This window comes from Mytilus californianus, unplaced genomic scaffold (assembly GCF_021869535.1).
Source record: "Mytilus californianus isolate M0D057914Y unplaced genomic scaffold, xbMytCali1.0.p SCAF_4, whole genome shotgun sequence".
Taxonomy (NCBI): Eukaryota; Metazoa; Mollusca; class Bivalvia; order Mytilida; family Mytilidae; genus Mytilus; species Mytilus californianus.
In genome coordinates, this window is record NW_026262690.1 from 52,174,093 (window position 1) to 52,197,643 (window position 23,551).

Sequence of the window (23,551 nt, forward strand, 5' to 3'; positions counted from 1 at the left end):
TGTTGATAAATCCATGACAGAGTTGTACTTTTGATTTTAGCATCTGAGACCATGTACTAGTATCGATAAGCCATTTCATGAAGGCAACAGTAAAACTCCTTATATTGTTGGATTAGATATTTAGTTATAAGAACACGCTGAGAAAAGAAAAACGCATAGGTTTCCGCAAATATTAGCACTCAAGTATGGGAAGTATACAATTGCAAAACAGAAATTGAGTTCATCATTTATACTAATCATCAACGTTTCAACAAGATCAAGATATGAAGCAGATCTTCTTATGTAGGCAACAGGAGAAATGGTATACAAATTTAAGAACTCAAAATATAAAAAAAAAATCTAAATGTCAACAAACTTTTATCAATAAAGGACAACGTTCATTGATTGACTGAGGAATAATCTGTGGCAAGCAAATAAAAAGCATAACAAAAAGGACGTCATATTTAAACAAATATTAAGGCATGCTATCAATTAGCACAGATGTATATTTTACTGAAAGAAATGAGACATGTTTTACTCATTTAAAAGCAAGTCATAAATAAATTTAGTTCAGGCGAATAATAACTTCCTTGTAAATAGTTTGATTTTAACCCTTGTAATCCACTTTTATTATGACTTGTTTGATTATAAATGCGATAGTGTTATAACAAACAATGTAGTGCGTGCAAGTATAATGTTTCCCACTACAATACGAGACACTTAATAACGAATAACAAAAAGGTTACATCTAGGATAGCTTACACTTCAGATTTTGAACAATGGCGCTCGCCATATGCATTGCTTTAAGTTTACTTTCCTTGGCAAAAAGTGATCGCCATAATTGTTCAATATTATATAAAACTGCGGACTGCACCAGTAGAGGACTCATGTCCGTACCGAAGGATCTACCCATAGATATGATTTCATTAGATTTAAACCACAATGAAATTAGAACATTGCCAAACAATACTTTCGAAAGATACTCGATGTTATTAACAATAATTCTTGACAATAACAAATTATCTGTGATTGAAACTGATGCCTTTTCTGGAATTAAAAGATTGTTAAATCTCTCAATGGAAAAGAATACTGTTAACTTTACTGAATTTAACACTAATGAAACATTTCGCTCTCTTAAATCATTGGAGCTTTTAAATATTCGACAAAATTGGAAAATCATGGAATCATCGTGGACATATCCATATTTGGGACATTTAACTAATCTCATATATTTATATATTGACTTGACTAACAACCCGAATTTCACCTTGATGGATGTAAAGAAATTAACAAAACTGAAGATAATAAGATTTGAACATTGTTATTTAACAGCATTTAAAAATATAACTTTTGAAGATTTTCCTGATAGTGTGGAACAGATTTATTTTGAAAATATTAACTTTATAATTCCACATATTTTACTTGTGGAGAGTGACTTTTTAAGGCCGTTCCCAAATCTTCGCGTGTTAAGTTTGATCAAAATGATATGCAGTCTTTCTGATGCTTTAAAGATCGTATATCCTTTCCAACATAAGTCCATGCAAGCTGTGGTATTCAAACAAATTGGCATACCGCCTGGAAATTCAGTTGTACTTACAGAAGCAATGGTATCATACTTGAAAAAGGTGTGTGTCATAACACTGGTATTAGCAGAAAATGATATTGTTGGCCTTGGCCCGAACATGCTGGCGTCTTTTAATTATGCTCACTGCTTTAATACTATTGTATTGTCTGGAAACCGATTTTCCATTGTTTCTCGCTCAAATTATGGACTGTTCTTTGCTTTGCTCAATCAATTGACCAATCTAAAAATACTTGACTTTTCGTATAATCCAGTTAAATACAATAAAATACAGTATTTAAACATTCCATACGTATGTGGTACAAATCATTTTCAATCATCAGTCGAAAAAAAGCTGATTCACGAGTTCCAGACACCAAAACATGAAAGTGAAAAACCTGATCATGGTTACCAATGTATTGAATCAAAATTTAAAAGTAATATTCAAGATAGACCCCATTTAACTTTTACCCTTCCAAACAAGTTACATACACTTAGAATGTCATATTATTTATCGGTCAATGGGTATAATAACCAGAGACTAACACTCAAGAATGTTTCTAATCTACGATATTTAGATTTTTCTTACTTCCAAATGGATGTATTTGAAGGAATTACTTTTGATGGACAAGTAAACCTTGAACACTTAGATGTCTCTGGAATTGACTCTAAAATTCTTTTAGAAAAACCGTTCGTTAATTCGTTAACAAGTGTAAGTACACTAATTATGAGAGATGCTAATCTTGGTCAAATATTTCGTGACAGTGATCTGGTATCTAATATAGTTTCAACAGTGAACAAATTTGATATTTCTGGAAACAATATATGGTATATGAATGAATTCACATTCAGTAACAGCAGACATTTAAAGCATCTTATATTGGCAAATAACATTTTAATGGAAATCCCCCTTGCAGTTACACATATAGACACATTAGAAATACTAGATGTGAGAAATAATGAGTTACAGTCGATAAACGAAACGATGCGATTATGGATGGAAAGTCGAAATCAGAGAACGAAAAATAAATTCAAACTCTACCTTGCGAACAATATGTTCCTTTGTAACTGTGACAGTATGGCATTTATAACGTGGATCTTTAGATCGAATCTGAACTTTGATACTCATTCTAGAAATTATACTTGTCAACTTAGTAATGGAACTATTACTGATACACATACAGTGCACAATGAATTTCATCAACTATTTGTGCACTGTAGTAATGGTGTCTGGTTAAAGGTGGGTCTTTGGAGTCTTTTTACGTTCATAACCATAACAATCATAGTAGCTATTACTTTTAATTTTAGATGGCGCATTCTTCTTTGGATATATAAAAAATCTAGAAAAAAACTATATCATAATTTCCAATATGATATTTTCATTTCTTATGCCGACGATAGCATATACTGGATAACAAAGGAATTAATTCCAACAATTGAAAAGTTTTGGAATTTGAAAATGTGTATTGAAGACCGTGATATTTATGCTGGTATGTCTGTCGCTGATGAATTATCAAATGCAATTGAAAATAGCAGGCATTTTCTAATAATTATTTCTAAAGAATATAGGAAAAAATCATGGGGCAAGTTTGAAATAGAAAGAGCAAAAGTTGAAAAATTCACCAACAAATTACAGAAAATAATAATCATTGAGAGACATGCACGCAAAGAAGATTTTCCCCTAGAAGAACTTGCCAAATTTCAGAACGATATCACTATAATTGAATGGTGCGACAATGACAACACAAATGCATGGCATAAGCTTGGATTGACACTTTCTACTGATTGCTGAGTATTTAATACATGTTTTGCCATACCTCCAATATTGTAAACAGCGATCATACTTAAAATAATAGTCTTTTCGGTCCCTTTTGATGATATTGGAAATCTTCCAAGTCTCGTGTGCTGCATACCACCGAGTTTTGTATAGAAAACGTATGTCGCGCTCGAACTACCGTGGCATAAGGTTGCTTAACCAAAAGACCAATAAAATAGAACTTCAATACTGTTTCTGTAGCAAACATTGTGAACTAGCACATTTAAAGGTAGAAATTTTATTAGATTTTAATATGTTTCTTAAGACAAACTTGTACGTGTTTGTATTTATAAGATTCTCTTATGATGATATGTCATTCGGAAATATAAAATAATTTCACGTTTTATCATTGGACTGACGGACGCGGACTTGAGTTCCAGGGTAGCAAGTGCATAAAGAATTAACAAAGATTTTACTGAGAGTAAGTTTATGTCAACGTGAATTTTATATAGTTTACTACGAATACAAGTAGTACAGCAATTTCAAACAGTATTCTGACGTTTTAGATACAGAATTACAAATTATGCATCGGAACTTCTAACATTTTTAAAAGTTATCGTGGATACATATTTCTATAATTATTACTTTGATAATCAAGTTATGTGATTTGAATTTTTCATTGAAATCATTTGTGTGTACAGCACTTGACAGGGTTACACCACACACTTGCACAATATTAAATCGATATTCCGAAATGCTATGTATGTATGAACTCATATGAACAGATATAGTGGGACTTAACTGACATTGTATTTGTAAATACTATTAATTATAAATACTTTAATCAAATTATAAACTTTATACGAATTCGTTAATTTTGCCATGATAGAACACATCTATAACTTTTTATATTGCTTGGATAAACTAGCACTAAGTGGTTGACTCTCAAGCAAGGAAGCAGTTGAAAAAGTACCCAGTATATACTGAGAATTGCAAGGTTATCTTGACGGGTTGTACTATGTTGTGGGATTGGTTTACTTCATGTCGCTGCAAATAAAGCGAAAACTTTACAATATAATGACAAATATCAAGGTAATTTACGCTTTTCAAGCATGTAATAAGTCCGGTATAAAACAAACAAAAGATTGGTTATTGAACTGAATCGTATTTGTCCATTAAAAGTTGCATAATTCCTTTATAAAAATAGTGATGTTATAGAAAAAATCAAAAGTTGAAACTTATCATATTACTGCACGATATACAAAATGTAACTGAAAACTCTGTTAAGCCCTATCCTGTTTTAAACAGGTCAGTTACCACTACACCTTCCTGACGTCAGAATATGTCTACATGTATATTTAATATATAGTAATAGAATGTAAACATAGCCTTGAAAAACTGACCAATCGATGCAATGTACCACAATGCATTGTGGGCTACTACGAGTTTACTACAATTTAAAAACACGTGGAATTAGTGGGAAAACTGTCAACTTATATAGTGTCTGGGACTCTCATAATAAATATTTTTGTTAAGCCAATGTATTAAATGGAAAATATATAACATAATCTGCAATGATCATACTCAACTTTAAAATATTGTTTACTGACTACACAATTTGACTTTCTTTTTCGTCTTGTGAAAGTAGTTAAACAGGTTTTGTTCATTGTTATGCAATATACCTGTGCATTAATTTCACGAGAAACAGTGAATTTTCAAATGAAGTGACCAATTTCTAGTACAAAAACCAAGAAGTATACACCCGCTTTCATGGTAAAACAGCAATAAATAGTAACTGGGAGTCCGTAAGTCCGTCCGTCTTTTTGTTCATTCTGGTTGTTCGTTCATGTTTGTAGTCACAGCTCCGACCTTCTTAACCACTTATCATAATGAAATGAAACTATCTCAAATTAGCTCAAGTTACCATTTCAATGCCATGTTGCACTTCATATTTTGTTTCTGTTTAAAATTAATTTTGGGGTTTATTCCTAAACATGAACTTTGTCATTTCTTTATATGGGGGTACCCATATTGTATCCGCAACTAAACACATTTATTTAAAAACCAGTTGTTGGCATGACACGGGTTATGTTCTTCTCATATATGTTATGATGGTATGATACTAAACCCCTAACGGGAAGGATTGTGCCTGATATTCATATGATGAAGACATAATCTTTCAATCAGTTTAATTGAAGTCTGGAGCTGGCATGTCAGTTAACTGCTAGTAGTCTGTTGTTATTTATGTATTATTGTCATTTTGTTTATTTTCTTTGGTTACATCTTCTGACATCAGACTCGGACTTCTCTTGAACTGAATTTTAATGTGCGTATTGTTATGCGTTTACTTTTCTACATTGGCTAGAGGGGGAGGGTTGAGAACTCATAAACATGTTTAACCCCGCCGCATTTTTGCGCCTGTCCCAAGTCAGGAGCCTCTAGCCTTTGTTAATCTTGTATTATTTTTAATTTTAGTTTCTTGTGTACAATTTGGAGTTTAGTATGGCGTTCATTATCACTGAACTAGTATATATATTTGTTTAGGGGCCAGTTGAAGGACGCCTCCGGGTGCGGGAATTTCTCACTACATTGAAGACCTGTTGGTGAAGTTCTGCTGTTGTCTGTTCTATGGTCGGGTTGTTGTCTCTTTGACACATTCCCCATTTCCATTCTCAATTTTATATATATTGAATTCATATATTTGGGAGCAAACGTACGATTTTTATCATTTTTTAAGGGGGAATGGGGGGATGGAATGGCACATCCTGCTTTTTTTTAACAACAAGAAAAAGGATCAAGCCTGTTTATTTTCAATTTATTTACACCCGCCGCCCCCCCCCCCCCCCCCCCCCCCCCCCCACCCTTTGCCGTTTTTCCCCAAATAAAAATCAAATTTTGGTTGCTTACCTCTGAAATCTTTTTCATACATTACTTACTGGCGAAGCTGCATTTTAAAAAGTCTCAAATGTGTATGACATTCATCTTTAACTTGACATGGTTCTTTTTTATAAAATTATTAGATTCTTGAATTTCTTGAGAAAAAAACTCTCGGATGAAGGGAAGTGAAAAAAAAGTTTGTTTTAACCGTAACTTACATTAGCTGGTATATGGCCATTTAAGTTTCTAATCTGTTTAATATTGCTACTTTATCTAAATGCAAAATGTACTACTTCTTTCTTGAAACGTCGTACAAGTCAGATACAAAACAAAGGTAAAAAAAACAGACCGGAAACAAACTGCCGTATCGTTCTTCCGCACTTGTAGTCAGTTGACTACTCGTGTAGAAAAACTATCCGGCAACAGTTGTTACCGGCCGGTTTCTTTGTTACCTTTGTATTGTATATGATACTTGTTAAATGTTTACCCAGTCATAGATGTCATATTTTATGTGTACAATATCAGTGCATGGCATATATCACATATTTTCTGCTGGGAACTTATTTGGGATTGTATATATGGAAGAATGACTTGATCTGTCCCTCATGAGAAGATATCAGATATCTTTATAAATTCCCATGAGGTAAAAACCATACATTTTACCCTGAACTAAAAAGAATAAGGTAGACATTCCACATAAAGGATCCATATTCTAATTCCCTCGATTGTGACATCACAGAAAACGACTTCTCACCGAATTATTACAAGCTAGAGCAATGTGATGGGTGCAACACATGAAGCAGGAGCTGCTTATCTTTCATCTCCGGATCTTTTTTGGGTTCGTGTTGCTTGATTGATAAGTTTTCTATGTGAAGTTTAATTTTGTTGTTTGTTCTTTCGTCGTTTATTTTGATATTGGCCTTTGTTTTTGAAAATATTTATTTGAACATGATTTTCGATTGCCTCTTTTTGGTATATATTTTTTTCCAATTGTGCGATAGTTTAAGGTTAACTTTTTTGTTTTTCTAACTGGAGGGACTTTAATGATGTATAAAGGCAACAGTAGAAAGTAAAATACTGAACTCCGAGGAAAATTCAAAACGGAAAGTCCCTAATCAAATGGCAAAACCAAATGATAAAACACATCAAACGAATAGACAACAACTGTCATATTCCTGACTTGGTACAGGCATTTTCAAATGTAGAAAATGGTGGATTGAACCTGGTTTTATAGCGCTGTTCGAAAGTCATAAATCGATTGAGACAAAAACAAATCCGGGTTACAAACTAAAACCGAGGGAAACACATCAACTATAAGAGAAAAACAACGAAACAACAGAAACACTGAAGTGAACAAAATACAAACGGCAATGGAACACACACAGAAACGAACTATAAGATAACAACTGCCATTTTCCTGACTTTGTACAGGACATTTTAAGAAAACCATGGTGGGTTGAACCTTGTTTGGTGGCTAGCCAAACCTCGCACTTTTATGGCAATATTAAATATAACACTAAAATGACACCATTACATGACAGGAATACAGTATACAAATAAATGCAAGAACATTCAGGACAGAGAAATACACAAATAAACAATACAATATTATATTTCGATATGCTAACCGCAGAATAAAAACGAACACGTAAAACAACATAGGACAGCACACAAAACAGCACAACAGATGCACGAACTGTCTTTTACACGACTGGGTCAACGCCACAAAAGTGACGTCACAGGTAAATTTCTAAAAAATTTTGATACTGTTCAAGATCAGGTTTGTAACTATGTCATTTGATGTATTTTATAACAATTACAAGAATATTAATATAGAATTGTGTTAGTAATTAGATAATTAATTGTATTATCTAGCTATGTCGGTATTATTTCTAAATCAAACTGTAAAACAAATAAATAGTGTACATATAGTTGCTTTAAACTAAAATCTTAGAAATGAACTGGGTGATTAATTTACAATTTAAGAGAGTTAACTGTACTTTTACATACGAATAGAAAATAAAAAAAAGGGTGGGGGGTATAATTACAACTACAAACGATAAGACATTTAACAATATCCGATCAGAATTACAAATCCAACATCATAACTAAATACATGAATGTTGGATAATTTATACCGTGACACGTCTTATAGTAATGCGAATTCAAACTCAGCAAAACAGTCATATTCGGGAATAGGTCATGTTCGGTACTTAAAAGACCAGACGACTTAAATGGTAAAACACAATCTAAGACGTGGTAAAATGTCCCTAGTTAGTTTAGACATAGACACATCGTATAGATCAACCAATTCGTGATGGTGTCCATAAAATTTACGAAGTGCCATTTTTAATCTTTCCTCCTCATAACTTTGTTGTAGCAATTTTTTGTGTAAGGAGCACACTCCTGTATATAAAGTCCGTATAGGGTGAACATGCACGAGCATAACGTATCAACTGAGATATGTAAACACCATACGATGAGGCAGAGGGTATGTTACTGCTGAGAAATGGGAAATTGATAATTGGGAAGTTGAAATCGTCCCGTTTGTCATGGATTTTAGTGTGAAGTCGTCCATCTGTGTCAATATTGAAAAGATCAAGGTATGAAGCAGTCCTTCTAGTATAAGTAGTATCCTTAATTTCGAGTTCACTGGGATATATGAGATGTAACTATTGGCTGAAATATGGGTTATTCAGTGATAGGACATTATCAATATATCTGAAAGTAAAATTGAAGAATTTCACAAGGTGCTTTTTCTTTTTGTCTTTCAGAAGGTTCTGAATGAATTCTGCTTCATACGAGTACAAAAACAAATGGGCCAGTAGGGGTGCACAATTAGTTTCCATTGGAATACCGACTGTCTGTTGAAATATCAATCTTCCAAACGCAACAAATATATTGCCGATCAAAAAGTCCAGCATTTTGATAATATCATCTTCAGTACATTTTCTGGTAGATTCAATGTGGTTTTTCACAAAATAAGAATTATTATAACCCAAAACAAGAAATTTGTATCTTCGATTCCCATTTTTATAGAAAAAGCTCTGTTTAATGAGATGGTGAAGTCGATCTTTCAATTGAGCATGAGGAATAGTAGTGCAAAGCGTAGAAAAATCAAGTCTTAATGTTGCTGCAAAATTGCAGAGACTGTTATCTAAGATTAAGCAGTAGATCTTTAGAATTTTTGAGAATCCACATCTGGTAAACACCACTGAAAGAAAATATCTCATCACAATATTTTTGAAGTCCATCTTTTACTGTAGAAATAATAGTAGTCATTACTTTAGAAAGATGTTTAGTCGAACATTTTGATGATCCAGCTATGTATCGTTCTTTATATGGAGTTTTGTGAAGTTTTGGTATCCAGTATAATGTATCACTCATCAAAAAAGATTTGTTCAAATAAAACTTTTAAAACAGTTTATAATTTTAAGCATATTTCTCTCGAGAGTCTTTCCCTAACAGTTCTGTTACAACCCTTTTAAGACATTACTGCTCTTACTTTAATTGAATTTAGAAAATAACAAATATAGCACAAAATACATATAATGAAAAGAATAATTTTTGTTAAAATATTGATCGATTGAAACATTTTTCCAGTTACTTTAGGGATGTTTGTGATGTACAAAGAAGTTGTTCTTGAACATTGTATGTATAAAATATCAATGCCTAGCATATGTAACCTTTTTTCTTCGGGGATATTATCGAGGATATTGTATATGGAAGTATGATTTGATCTTTCTTGAATGAGAAGACATTTATTGTCATGGACATTTCACCGAAACTGAAACTGGAGTCCCATCTTTTTCATTTGATGTTTTATGCTTAGTTTTATCAAAGAAAGAGCATAATTTTGAAAGTGAAAGCAAATTATACAAATTCATGCTTTGAAATTAGAAAAAAGTAAAATAACAAAAATACCGAACTCCGAGGAAAATTCTAAACGGAAAGTCCCTAAGCAAATGGCAAAATCAAAAGCACAAACACATCAAACGAATGGATAACAACTGTCATATTCCTGACTTGGTACAGGCATTTTCTCATGAAGAAAATGTTGGATTAAACCTGGTTTTATAGCTAGCTAAACCTCTCACTTGTATGACAGTCGCATAAAATTCCATTTTATTGACAACGATGTGTGAACAAAACAAAAAGACATAATAGGTAAAAATGTCAAAATAGGGATACAGCAGTTAACATTGTGTTATAATCTTAATCAGTATAAAAATATGGCAACACAGATAAACAAAAAGGCATATAGACAAAGCACATTAACAAAAACGAAAGACAAGAATACAAAAATTTACCATAGCACAACAACATAATGATGGAATGTATAAGTACCGAGTCACGTCAAATGAATATTGCAAAAAAAATAGACTGAACAGTCAAAGTAATAATTTACAAAGACAAATAAAAGAATATTATAACACGTTATTAAGATGATAAACAACGTCAGTACCTAGAATTTATACTTCAAGATCATCGTGTATTATTTGTGAAGTTGATACGGAATATTTATCAGCAATGTCTTGGTATCTTCCGATTAACTTTTTTAGAAAAAGGACTAGACGTTCTTTGACTTACCCCTGGTTCATCAACTTTCTACTCAGACACTGGTAACGTTTTACAAAGTCTGAGTAGGAGCTGCAAGCTCTTGAATACCGAACGAGTTGGGAAATGTATATCCGATATGCAGTTGAAGTTGGTATATTGCTACTAAGGTGGGGAAAATTGATAATTTCAAAATTAAAATCGTTTCGTTGGTCATAGATTCTGGTACTGAGATGACCGCTTATGTCAAATTCGAGATATTAGTCTAAAATGAGGCGGAGGAAGCCGTGTCTTTTGTTTCTTTAATTTCTAGTTCTGGGGGATATATTAATGGAACCTAATCAGAAAAGTTTGGATTGTAAATGGAATTAACATCATCAATATATCTGAATGTGAAATTAAATGATCTGGCTTCTTTGATCTTCTTGTTTTTGACAAGTTATTGAAGGAACTCCGACTCATATGAAAATAAGAAGAGGTCGGCAAGGAGAGGCGCACAGTTCGTTCCCATAGGAATGCCGACAATTTGTTGAAAAAGTCTACCTCCAAATTCAACAAATATGTTGTCAATAAGAAACTCCAGCATACTGATTACTTGTTCTTCTGTGTAGCATGGTTTACCTTTTTGTTCACTATTAACAAAATATGCCGCGTTTGGTATCCCAAAGTAATAAATTTATAGCATATGCTACCATTCTTATGTTGAAAAGCATTGAGGATTTTTTCTTTTGGACAATTTTCAATTTCTCATGGGGAATGGTGGTATACAGGATTGAAATATCAAAAGTTTTGACAGATCGGGATTTAAAAATATCCAGAAGTTCTTTAGAATTTTTTAGAATGCACATATGGTTAATACCACTACGCGAGTAAAAAGTTTCACAGTATTTCTGAAGACACTCTTTCACCGCGGGCATAATCTTTGTCAAATGTAATGGACAATTCTTTAGTCGAACATGCAGATGGGCCGGCAATGTACCGTTGTTTGTACGGAATTTTGTGAAACTTAGGTATCTAATACAAACAAGGTAAGTCCTCCGATTTGCTGTTCAATGTAATGTTAGTTGAAGCCATGAAGGACTTATGATTCGCCAAAATCTCATCCTTGTCAAATGATACGTTTTTGTATTTGAGATTACCTGAGTGCTAATTTATTCCTAATTCTTTTACAAGACACTCGTAGTAGTACGATTTACATACAAAGACAATATTATTTGAAGCTTTGTCCGCAGGAGCAACAACATACTTATCGTGAAGAGATGATAGACATTTCACAGCCTCTATGTCTCTGAAAATGGACTTCGGTCGATCATTCACAAAGTTTTTCAACTTATGAATGCGACGTTTTATCAGAGACCTGATTGTTTTGACTCATTCTGACAAAGTGTACAGTTCAACGTCTTCTCGTTTAGCCCATGCTAAAATAGAAAAAATATTAGAATAAAATGAATAAATTTTAAAACTATTCTTCACATGTGCATCATGGCATACTAAATATTGAGAAATATTTGAAATAAGCATAGATACTAAATGGCAATCATGAACCAAAAGTCTAAGAATAAACAACAACAACATTCCCAACAGAAGGTAAAATAACATACAAAAACCAAAGGTTTGCGGCAACAAACTTCAAAGGTTGGATAACATGAACTCACCAACATTCTAATGTGAACTTGGATGCTCCAGAAAAGATGGCAATACCAATTTTCATGGTCAATCGCTTCGAGTAAAATATGTGTTATATTTCAAGCGTCTATAGAACAAGTAACAGTAATACACTTTAGTTAATTTTTGTATCAGATTTATCAGATATGGCATACAATTCATTTGCCAAAAACTTACAAGGAGAAGTTTAGAAAATAAACTAGAGGCTCTTAAGAGCCTGTGTCGCTCACCTTGGTCTATGTGCATATTAAGCAAAGGACACAGATGGATTCATGACAAAATTGTGTTTTGGTGATGGTGATGTGTTTGTAGATCTTACTTTACTGAACATTCTTGCTGCTTACAATTATCTCTATCTATAATGAACTTGGTGAGCTAAAAAGTGGTCAATTTGGAAAGATAAGGAAACTAATATAAAGTAGACAAGTGTTGCATTCAAGGATTTTTCTATTGATTTTTCCCCCATATAATTTGACACAGATTTTGAGGATTCACGATCATAGACCAAAAAGGTACAAACATTGATAGAATAAATTTGGAATTTGAAACAGAAATCTTTATCAAAATACATCTTTTAATATCCACATCGTTAGCTTTGCGATCAGTTTCCCAAACTTTGGAAACAGTTAAAAGAAGAAGAAAAAAAATATCATTACCATTGTACTCCCACTTTTGCCATTGGTGCCCTTTCATTGAATAATTCTAAGTTTGATGACAATGATGATCGCATTTAATTTGAAATAAAAGATACCACAAATACAAGGAGTATGATTCGCATTTTGATCTTCTTCTACAAATTGACAATGGGGTTGGTTAAAAACTGAACTTTACGATGAAGAGATCATAAATGTATCATTTTTTTACCGGGACCTAACTTTCTATTTCTGCATAGCATTATTCCAACTACGCCTTTATATGGAGTATAAATTTCACAGGTGATACGATATTCCAGGACTTGCGTTACCTTTAATTATTTCATTGAAAAAGGATGCTACTTACTAAAAGGTAAATAAGTACGTGTTCCAAATCCCGTCCTATTTCCCTCGATGGTGACTTCATTCAATGAGACTTATCACCAACTTGCGACTGTCATACAAGTCAGAGGTTTAGCTATCTATAAAACCAGGTTTACACCACTATTTGTTTTTATAATGAAATACCTGTACCAAGTCAGGATTATGACAGTTGTTTTCCATTCGTTTAATGTGTTTGAGCTTTTGATTTTGCCTTATGATAAGAGATTTTCCGTTTTGAATTTTCCTTGGAGTTCGATATTTTTGTTATTTTTGCTTTTGTTACTTGCAATGTGTTAAAAGACGGATGCCACAAAAGAGGAAGGAATAGTTTATTCATTTTTAGCACATGAGTTCGTTCCTATTTTGTTGTAAAGTGTTACTATTGTTTTAGCTTGAATTTTTATTGTTGTATTTCTATAGAAATCTTGTCTACTAAGTATCTATTGTCCTGGGAGACCCTGTTTTAATTTCAAACTTTGACATTTGGTCAAGTTTCAGGTTTGGATAAAGTACTGATGGATATCGAATTTGGTGATGACAGTACGCTATTGTTTGGTGCTTTATATGATTAATCAAAAGAAAAACGTGGCGGTTGTCAATAGTGGAGTAGGCACTGCATACCCTTCCAGTGCACCTGAGTCAATTCCAGATTTTTTCGGTCGGATTTGTATTCATTAACATTAATTTTAGTGTGTAGGGTTTTGTTTACTTTTGTTAATCTTTTCTTCATTTCTTCTTTTCTTGGTCAAGGTGTGGTCTGTTTTCATTGGACATTTTGGTTTTTATTGACCTCATAAGTATATTCCTCTTCCTTTTTCTAACAATTCAAGCTACAAAGCGTTCATTTATATTATAATTTACTTAAAAACATAAGTAATATGTAAAGTGAATTATGATTTCATCTCAATTGTGTTAACTTGAGCCTTGTATTAAGGTTTCATTATGCATGGTTGATCATATATACATTACAATGGTACATTTAGTAATATACTAGTAAATCATTTCACATAAAAGTATTTAAATGTTAATGTAATGCAGCCGACATCAGTAACGAGAGTTAACAAAGAATAACACTTTTAAAAATTTAAGATGGCGCTAAAGCTATGTATTGCTTTTAGTCTACTATCCGTAGCAAGAAGTCATGATTGTGAAATAATTCAAAGTGCGGTAAATCAAAACAATGGTATAATTCATAATGCAGCAAACTGTAATAACAGGGAACTGAAATCCGTACCGAAGGATCTACCTTTTGATATCTTATGGATAGATTTGAACAACAATGATATCACAATATTGTTAAACAGTTCTTTCAAAATTATTCGATGTTGTTAACAATAATTCTCGACAACAATAGGTTGTCTGTGATTGAAGCGAATGCTTTTTTGGAATGGAAAAGTTGCTAAATTTCTCAATGGAAAGAAATAATTTTGACTTTTCTAAATTAAACACAAATGAAACATTTCGCTCTCTTGTATCATTGGAACTCTTGAATATTCGCCAAAATTTGAACGAGTAACAGTTATCATAGAAATATACATTCATCGGACATTTGATTAATCTCAGATATTTATATATTGACTTGAGTAACAGCCCGAATTTTACCTTAAGTGATGTAAAGAAATTGACAAAGCTGCAGATTATAAGATTTGAGAATTGCTTTATATCAACAATGAAAAATACAACTTTTGAAAATTTTCCCGATAACGTAAAACAGATTTATTTCGGAAATGTTAAACATATAATTCCACGTATTTCACTTGTGGAGCTGAACTTATTATACTCATTGACACATCTTAAGGTGTTGAGTTTGACAAATTTAGAAGGGAGACTTTCAGATGCTTTAACAATTTTATATCCTTTCAAAAATAAGTCTATGCAAGCAGTGATATTCAGAGGAATTGGCATACGGCTTGAAACTTCTGTTATACTTACAGAAACAATGGCATCATATTAAAAAAAACTGTATGTATCAATACATTAATATTAGCTGAAAATGATGTTGTTGAACTTGAACCGAACGCTCTGTCGTCTTTTCAATATGCTCACTGTTTAATGCTATTGTGTTGTCTGGAAACAGATTTTCTTTAGTAACTAACCATAATTATGGACAGTTCCTTCGATTGCTGCCTCAATTGACTAATCTTACAATTTTCGACTTTTCGTATAATCCTGTAAAATACCAGACTATAAATTACTTAAACATCCAATTTCTTAGTGACATAGCTCATTTACAACCGCCATTCCATGAAAGGATTATTTATGAGTTGAAATCGAAGAATTGGGTAAGTGGAAAACCAGATAAGAGTGACCAATGTTTACAATCAAAACTAACCATTAAAATCCAAGATATGCCCAATATAACTATAGCACTTCCAAGCAGGTTAGATACTATAAGAATGTCCTATTTTTTGTCTACTGGTGGATTCAACGGCCGACGACTGATTATCAAGAATGTGTCCAATTTACGATATCTAGATTTTTCATACTTTCAAATGAATGTATTTAAAGGAATTACTTTAGATGGACAAGTGAATCTCGAACACTTAGATGTCTCTGGAATTGATTCTAAACTCCTTCTAGGAAATTCGTTTTTTCATTCTTTTACAAATGTTAGTACACTTATATTGAAACCAACCTTGGTAAAACCTTTCGTGACAGCGATATCGTTTCTAATATAGTTTCTACCGTGAAAACATTTGATATTTCTGGAAACAATATTTGGTATATGAATGAATTTACTTTCAACACCAGCAAAAATCTCAACAATCTTATATTGACAAACAATATCTTACTTGAAATACCCATTGCAGTTACATATATAGACACATTAGAAACATTAGATATAAGGTTTAATCAGTTACAATCGATAAATGAAACGATGCGATCATGGATGGAAAGCCAAAATCAAAGAACGAAAAATAAATTCAAACTCTATCTTGCGAACAATATGTTCCTTTGTAATTGTGACACAATGGAATTTATACAGTGGATCTTTAAATCAAAGCTGAACTTTGATAGTTAAACTAGAAATTATACTTGTCAACTAAGCAATGGAACAATATCTGATACAAAAACAGTGTACAATGAATTTCATCAGCTGTTTTTGGAATTTAAAAATGTGTATTGAAGACCGTGATATTGCAGCCGGTTTGTCTGTCGTCGAAGAGTTGTCAAAAGCAATTGAAAATAGCAGGAATTTTCTTATCATTATTTCTGAAGAATATCAGAACAAAACTTTGAAATAGAAAGAGCAAAATTTGAAAAATTCACCAATAAATTACAGAAAATAATAATCATTGAGAAAGGTGCACGTAAGGAAGAATTTCCCTTAGAAGAATTTTTCAAATGTCCAAACGATATCACTATAATTGAATGGTGCGACAATGACAATTCAAATGGATGGCATAAGCTTAGATTGACACTTACTACTGATTATTGAGTACTTAATTGATGCTTTGCCAAGCCTGCAATAGTAGTGATACTTTCATTTTCCGATCAGAATTAAGATTGTTTACCACGAAGTTAAAGATATCAAACTGAAATATATTGATCATGGTCATTATGATGTGATCGTTTTTGAAAACATAGGATAAATAAGTGTTTGACCAAGAATAAATGTGGAAATATTATCGTGCGAGCGGGGCGTAGTTTGCTACACATATTCTTTTTGTCATAGTATATGTGTATATATGTTGTAAATTGTAAGAGATTCGTCCTATGTGTTTTGCAACCTTGACCCATCCCACTTTTTATATTTGTAATGGCAGTTTGACCTCCGCACAGTAACATCTTATACCTGTCAAATTCTTGTATTTGTATAAATTAAAGTGGTCAGAATTAGATATTTTGTACTAATATTAGATTTTTAGCTGTCAGTAGGGTATAAAGATAACGCTAAGGCCCATCTAAAACAAAGTCATTTTCGATTATTTTTTCTAAACCATACTGTATATACTTATTCTATAATACCTTGACATTTCTGTTAATGATTGAAGTATTTTGAATCATTTTAAGTGGTTTATAAAACCTGGACATGTTTACAGAGACTCTCTCTTTCCGTTTCATGTCCGCCATGTTTTCCGCCGCTTATCGTAAACCAGTCAAAGCGATCATTCACAAACAGCGTTCTAACGTCAAAATGGAGTCTTTTGAGTCTCTTTTGACGAGAATTTGAAATCTTTCGAGTCTTTTATACTGAATAAATACATATTCCAATTTATAGAAAACGTTAGTCGAGCTCGGACTACTGTTGCACAAGGCTGCCTCTCCAAAAGACTAATAAAATAGAACTTCATTACTGTGACGGTAAAAAATGAATTGACACATTTAGTGGTTAGAACATTTTTCTAATTTTCACATATTTTGAAAGACAAACTTACACGTATTTGTATTTTCATGTTACTTTAAAGATAAGACGTCAAAGTTGCATATAGAAAAAAAGTAAAGTTTGAAGTATACACTTATGCTTGGCTTAAGGACGCATAGACTGTAGAGCTAGAGTCGTAAGTGAATAAAGGTTTTAGTCAGAGACATAAACTGACTATTAAATAATTTACGACGAATACAAGAAATACAGCAATTATAATTTCAAATAACATTCATAAGTTTTAGATACAGTATTACAAATAATGCTTGGGAACTTCTAACATTTTGGAATGTTATCACGAATATATATTTCTATAATTATATAATTATAATTGTAATAGTAAATTATGTTATCTTGGCTATTCATTGAATTCATATGTGTATACATCACTTGATTCGAGTTACCGTAGTAGCTTGCATACATGTTAAGTTATTTTTCAGAAATGCTATGTTTGTATCAACTTATGTGTAAAACAAATATTTTTGGACTGCACTGACATTATATTGTAAATACTAGTAACTATAAATACTTAAAACTTTATACAAATGTGTTATTTTTGTTTGATAGAACACATCTATAACTATTTATATAGCTTGGATAAACTAGTACTTTGGGGTACATACATCCAAGGCAACAGTTGCAAGACTACCCAGTTTATATTGAGGATTAAAACGTTTTTCTGACGGGATGTACAGTGTTGTAGGATTGGTTCAAATGTGGAGCTGGATCTGCTTACCCTTACGGAGCACCTGAGGTCACCCCCAGTTTTTGGTGGGGTTCGTGTTGCTAAGTCTTTAGTTTTCTATGGTGTGTTTTGTGTACTTTTGTTTGTCTATTGGTCTTTTTTTTTAGCCATGGCGTTCGTTGTCTGTTTATTTTCGACATATGAGTTTGAATATCCCTCTGGTATCTTTCGCCCCTCTTTCACTTCATGGTAAAGAGACCATCGTAAATAGAGAGAAAACTTTACAATGAAATGACAAGTTTACTGGTAGTAAACGCTACTCAAGCATGTCATAAGTTAGGTATAAACGATTGGAGTAAAATGGAACTGAATCGGTATTTGTCAATTAAAAGTTCCTTTATTGATAACAGTGATTTATAATTAATTTTTTCTAGCTTTTAACTAGCTTTCAGTAACTGTGAGTACTCTTAAATCGTACTTTCTTGTTAATTTGATCTGTTGACACGATTTTTTATGCTTATTTGTTATTCAATGTTTACTTATTTTCTGTTATATTTCGTCTCACTTTTTTAATATGTACCACCTTTGATAAGTATTTAGTATTACGATAAATTTTCAATTCTGTTCTCGTACTATGAACAACAAATTTATTTATTTTGTAAAAAAATATTTCCGCACTCCATGTACTCCTTACAACAAAATTATAATATTTACCTGTGTATGTTTTTTTCATTTAACGCCATTTTGTCCCAGGTAATAGTTGTCTGTTTGATATTGTTTTACATCCCCCCTTTTTGTCATTAATATTGTTTTTATATTGTGTCATAGATCAAATTGGTTCGTTCAGTGTATGTTTACTTGTTTTTGTTCATATGTGTTTTTGATCGAGTTAAGCCATTTCAATTGATATTTTATAGTGAGTGTTTCTATATTGTAATGTTACACTACTACTTCAGGTTAGGGTGAAGGTTGGCGCCTGTTAAAACGTTTAGACCCGCTGCATTTGTATGCACCTGTCCTAAGTCAGGAACCTGTTGTTCAGTGGTTGTCGTTTGTTGATGTGGTTCATAAGTGTTTCTCGTTTCTCGTGTTTATATAGTTTAGACCGTTGGTTTTCCTGTTTGAATAGTTTTACACTAGTCTTTTGTGGGGCCCTTTATAGCTTGCTTTTCGATGTGAGCCAAAGCTCCATGTTGAAGGCCGTACTTTGACTAATAATAGTTTACTTTCTACAAATTGTGCCTTGGATAGAAAATTGTCTCATTGGCACTCATACCACATCTTCTTATATCTATGAAGTAAGAAAAAAACTAAGTTGAAACTAATTATATTACTGAATGATTTACAAAATATAACAACTGAAAACTACGATTACTATATCCTGTATTAATGCCTTCTTCAAAAGAGTACTTAATGTTGTAAAGAATGAAACGCCATGCTAAAGTGTAATTCTTTACCCAAGTACAATGTATATAGGCATGAAGTCACATAGCACTGTATTCTGCATACACTGTTTTTATCCGCTCTTGACTTTTGGTTTTCAATGTTCTTCAATTTGTAACTGTTTTTCCTCATTTATAAAATGTTAACCCTTTCATAGATTTGACATGTCCTCTCTGTCCACCTGAGACCTTTTTATTATTATTGATATTTCTGACTTAACATCCTCTCCTGGATATGACGTTTTAAAGACGTGAGAATGGTATTGCATGTATAAAAGGATATAATTAATGTGTCAAAGCGACTGGCCTGAAGTTTTGTGAGCTTAAAAAAGGATGATATAAAATTGTTAAATTAAGTTCTAAAACGGAACTATAAAAACCGTTTAAGTACTGATAAGTATAAAAACCGAAAAAAAAAACAAATTAAAAAAGTTCTGAAAAAGTTTTGGGGCCATCACATTTCTCGATTAACACGTTCTGTGATTTCAAGTGTTATAACGTAATAACGAAACGAAAGGTTGCATGGTAAATTTTCTAAATGTTAAGGAGAGCCATTATTAAGATAACTCGTTCTTTGTAAAAAAAAATTCTCTGAAGCTGACGTTATCAAGATGATTGATTTCTTGATGGACAACATATTTGTTACGTTTGGAGGACGTGTTTTTCAACATACAATCGGCATTCCCATGGGAACCGACTGTGCTCCTCTTCTTGCCGACTTGTTCCTTTATTCATATGAGGCTGACTTCATACAGGAACGTCTTAGGAAGATAGAAAAGAAGTTAGCAGTATGCTTTAATTTCACTTTTCCGCTATATATATGATGAATTCTACCTAAATGATTCAAAATTTGGTGTCTATGTTGTACGCATTTATACCATCGAACTTAAAATAAAGGATACAACAGATACAACTAGGCTTGCCATATATCTTGACTTACATCTAGAAATTGACAGTGAGGGTCGGTTGAAAAGAAAACTAAACGACATAAGAGATGATTTTCGCTTCCATATTGTGAACTGTCCATTTCTATGTAGCAACATTCCAGCAGCGCCTTCATATGGGGTACATATCACCCAGTTGATACGATATTCAAAGGCTCGTGTTTGCTGTCATGATTTCCTTGATAGAGGGCTGCTGCTCCCAAGGAAGCGAGCAACACAACGGGTGCCACATGTGGAGCATGATCTGCTTACCCTTCTGGTGAACCTGAGCTCGCTCACTCCCAGTTTTTGGTGGGATTTGTGTTGCTCAGTCTTTGGTTTTCTATGTTCTTTTGTATACTGTTGTTTGTCTTTTTCTTTTTTCGGCCATGGCGGGTTCAGTTTATTTTCTACTTATAAATTTTAATGTCTCTTTGGTATCCTTCGCCTCTCTTTTAGATCACGAAACAAACTTTTCAAAACCAGTATGTAAGGTTACAACAATGAAGGAACTGGTGTGGTGGGAACAATAGAACTGTCGTTCTTCTTATGATAAAGAATAAAAATAACACTTTATAAATTTCATGCGTCCGAAGCGCATTTCTGGATTTACCTTTATCAGGTACATAGTGATCGCAGCTACGACAATTCGAAGTTATTCATATTTGTATACAGTTGCGGGTACGTTGATTACATGTTTTTATGTGATTTGTGATTGGTGGAAATCGGTACAATTGATTAAAATTAAAGTAGTATAGCAAGAGAAAACAAGAAGTTACTTCGAGCAACCAACCCAATTTCTGTGTTTATCTTGTGTATAGCCAATTGAATTCAGAGTGGGAATACTTTAAATTAGGACGAGATGGGCGAGGGAGAATTTAAAAAAGTGTTAATATATTTTTATCGGTTTGTTTATAAAAAAAAATCCTGGATCTCTATAGACTAGCTGTTAAATATACGAAAAATCGACGTGTTTCATTAACGTTTGCAACCAGTAGAAATATAGAGCGAGGCCGTTACGTACACAAAGCTCATAGGTATAGCCTGTTATTCTCATAGATTACTATATTTACATAATATGGTTATTCTGTTTTTGTTAAAAACGAAATTATTTTACAATTTATGTGAAGGTTATTTTTGTGTTAGCTTTTTGTAGAGGCGTCCTCGAAAAAACGTGTAATCATAAAAGAGTCACACATCTCAGTTTTTACAGAGGAATTTATTTTGCTACTAGATTCTCCACCGAAAAAGTATGAAAAAACAATTGTAATCATCTAAGCAAATTAAGCTCTGAGGAATCTACTTCAAAATAGTTCGAACGCTTATTACTTAGTATTTTGATTTTCATTAAAATTAAAGGAAAAGAGATTGGGCTATGTCTCAGTCTTTAGTTTTCTATGTTGTGTTTTGTGTATACCTTTGTTTGTCTCTTGGTCTTTTTCTTTTTCGGCCGTGGCGTTTTCTGTTTATTTTCGACATATGAGTTTGAATGTCCCTCTGGTATCTTTTGCCCCTCTTTCACTTCATGGTAAAGAGACCATCGTAAATAGAAAGAAAACTTTACAATATAGTGACAAGTTTAATGGTAGTAAACGCTACTCAAGCATGTCATAAGTTAGGTATAAACGATTGGAGTAAAATGGAACTGAATCGGTATTCGTCAATTAAAAGTTCCTTTATTGATAACAGTGATTTATAATTAATTGTTTCTAGCTTTTAACTAGCTTTCAGTAACTGTGAGTACTCTTAAATCGTACTTTCTTGTTAATTTGATCTGTTGAAACGATTTTTTATGCTTATTTGTTATTCAATGTTTACTTATTTTGTGTTATATCTCGTCTCACTTTTTTTAATATGTACCACCTTTGATTAGTATTTAGTATGACGATAAATTTTCAATTCTGTTCTCGTACTATGAACAACAAATTTATTTATTTTGTAAAAAAATATTTCCGTACTCCATGTACTCATTACAACAAAATTATAATATTTACCTGTGTATGTTTTTTCATTTAACGCCATTTTGTCCAAGGATATAGTTGTCTGTTTGATATTGTTTTACATCTCCCCCCCTTTTTTTATATTAATATTGTATTTATATTGTCCGATAGATCAAATTGATTTTTTTCAGTGTATGTTTACTTGTTTTTGTTAATATGTGTTTTTGATCGAGTTAAGCCATTTCAATTGATAATTTATAGTGAGTTTTTCTATATTGTAATGTTACACTACTACTTCAGGTTAGGGTGAAGGTTGGCGCCTGTTAAAACGTTTAAACCCGCTGCATTTGTATGCACCTGTCCTAAGTCAGGAACCTGTTGTTCAGTGATTGTCGTTTGTTGATGTGGTTCATAAGTGTTTCTCGTTTCTCGTTTTTATATAGATTTGACCGTTGGTTTTCCTGTTTGAATAGTTTTACACTAGTCATTTTTGGGGCCCTTTATGGCTTGCTTTTCGATGTGAGCCAAAGCTCCGTGTTGATGGCCGTACTTTGACCTATAATAGTTTACTTTTTACCAATTGTGACTTTGATGGAAAGATGTCTCATTGGCACGCATACCACATCTTCTTATATCGATGTAATAAGAAAAAAAACAAAGTTGAAACTAATTATATTTCTGCATGATATACAAAATATAACAACTGAAAACTACGATAAATATATCCTGTATTAATGCCTTGTTCAAAAGAGTACTTAATGTTGTAAAGAATGAAACGCCATGC

At 32.6% G+C, this 23,551-nt stretch overlaps 1 protein-coding gene across 1 annotated transcript in view; it reads left to right on the forward strand.

The window, feature by feature from the left end:
• Nucleotides 1–656: 656 nt before the first annotated feature.
• Nucleotides 657–23,551, forward strand: part of LOC127736965 (asporin-like) — a 32,765-nt gene continuing 9,870 nt past the window's right edge. Inside the window, exon 1 of the mRNA XM_052247524.1 lies at nucleotides 657–1,604. Within this exon, the coding sequence (XP_052103484.1) occupies nucleotides 759–1,604 (846 nt within the window). The 5' untranslated portion in view covers nucleotides 657–758. The remainder of the gene's footprint in view (nucleotides 1,605–23,551) is intronic.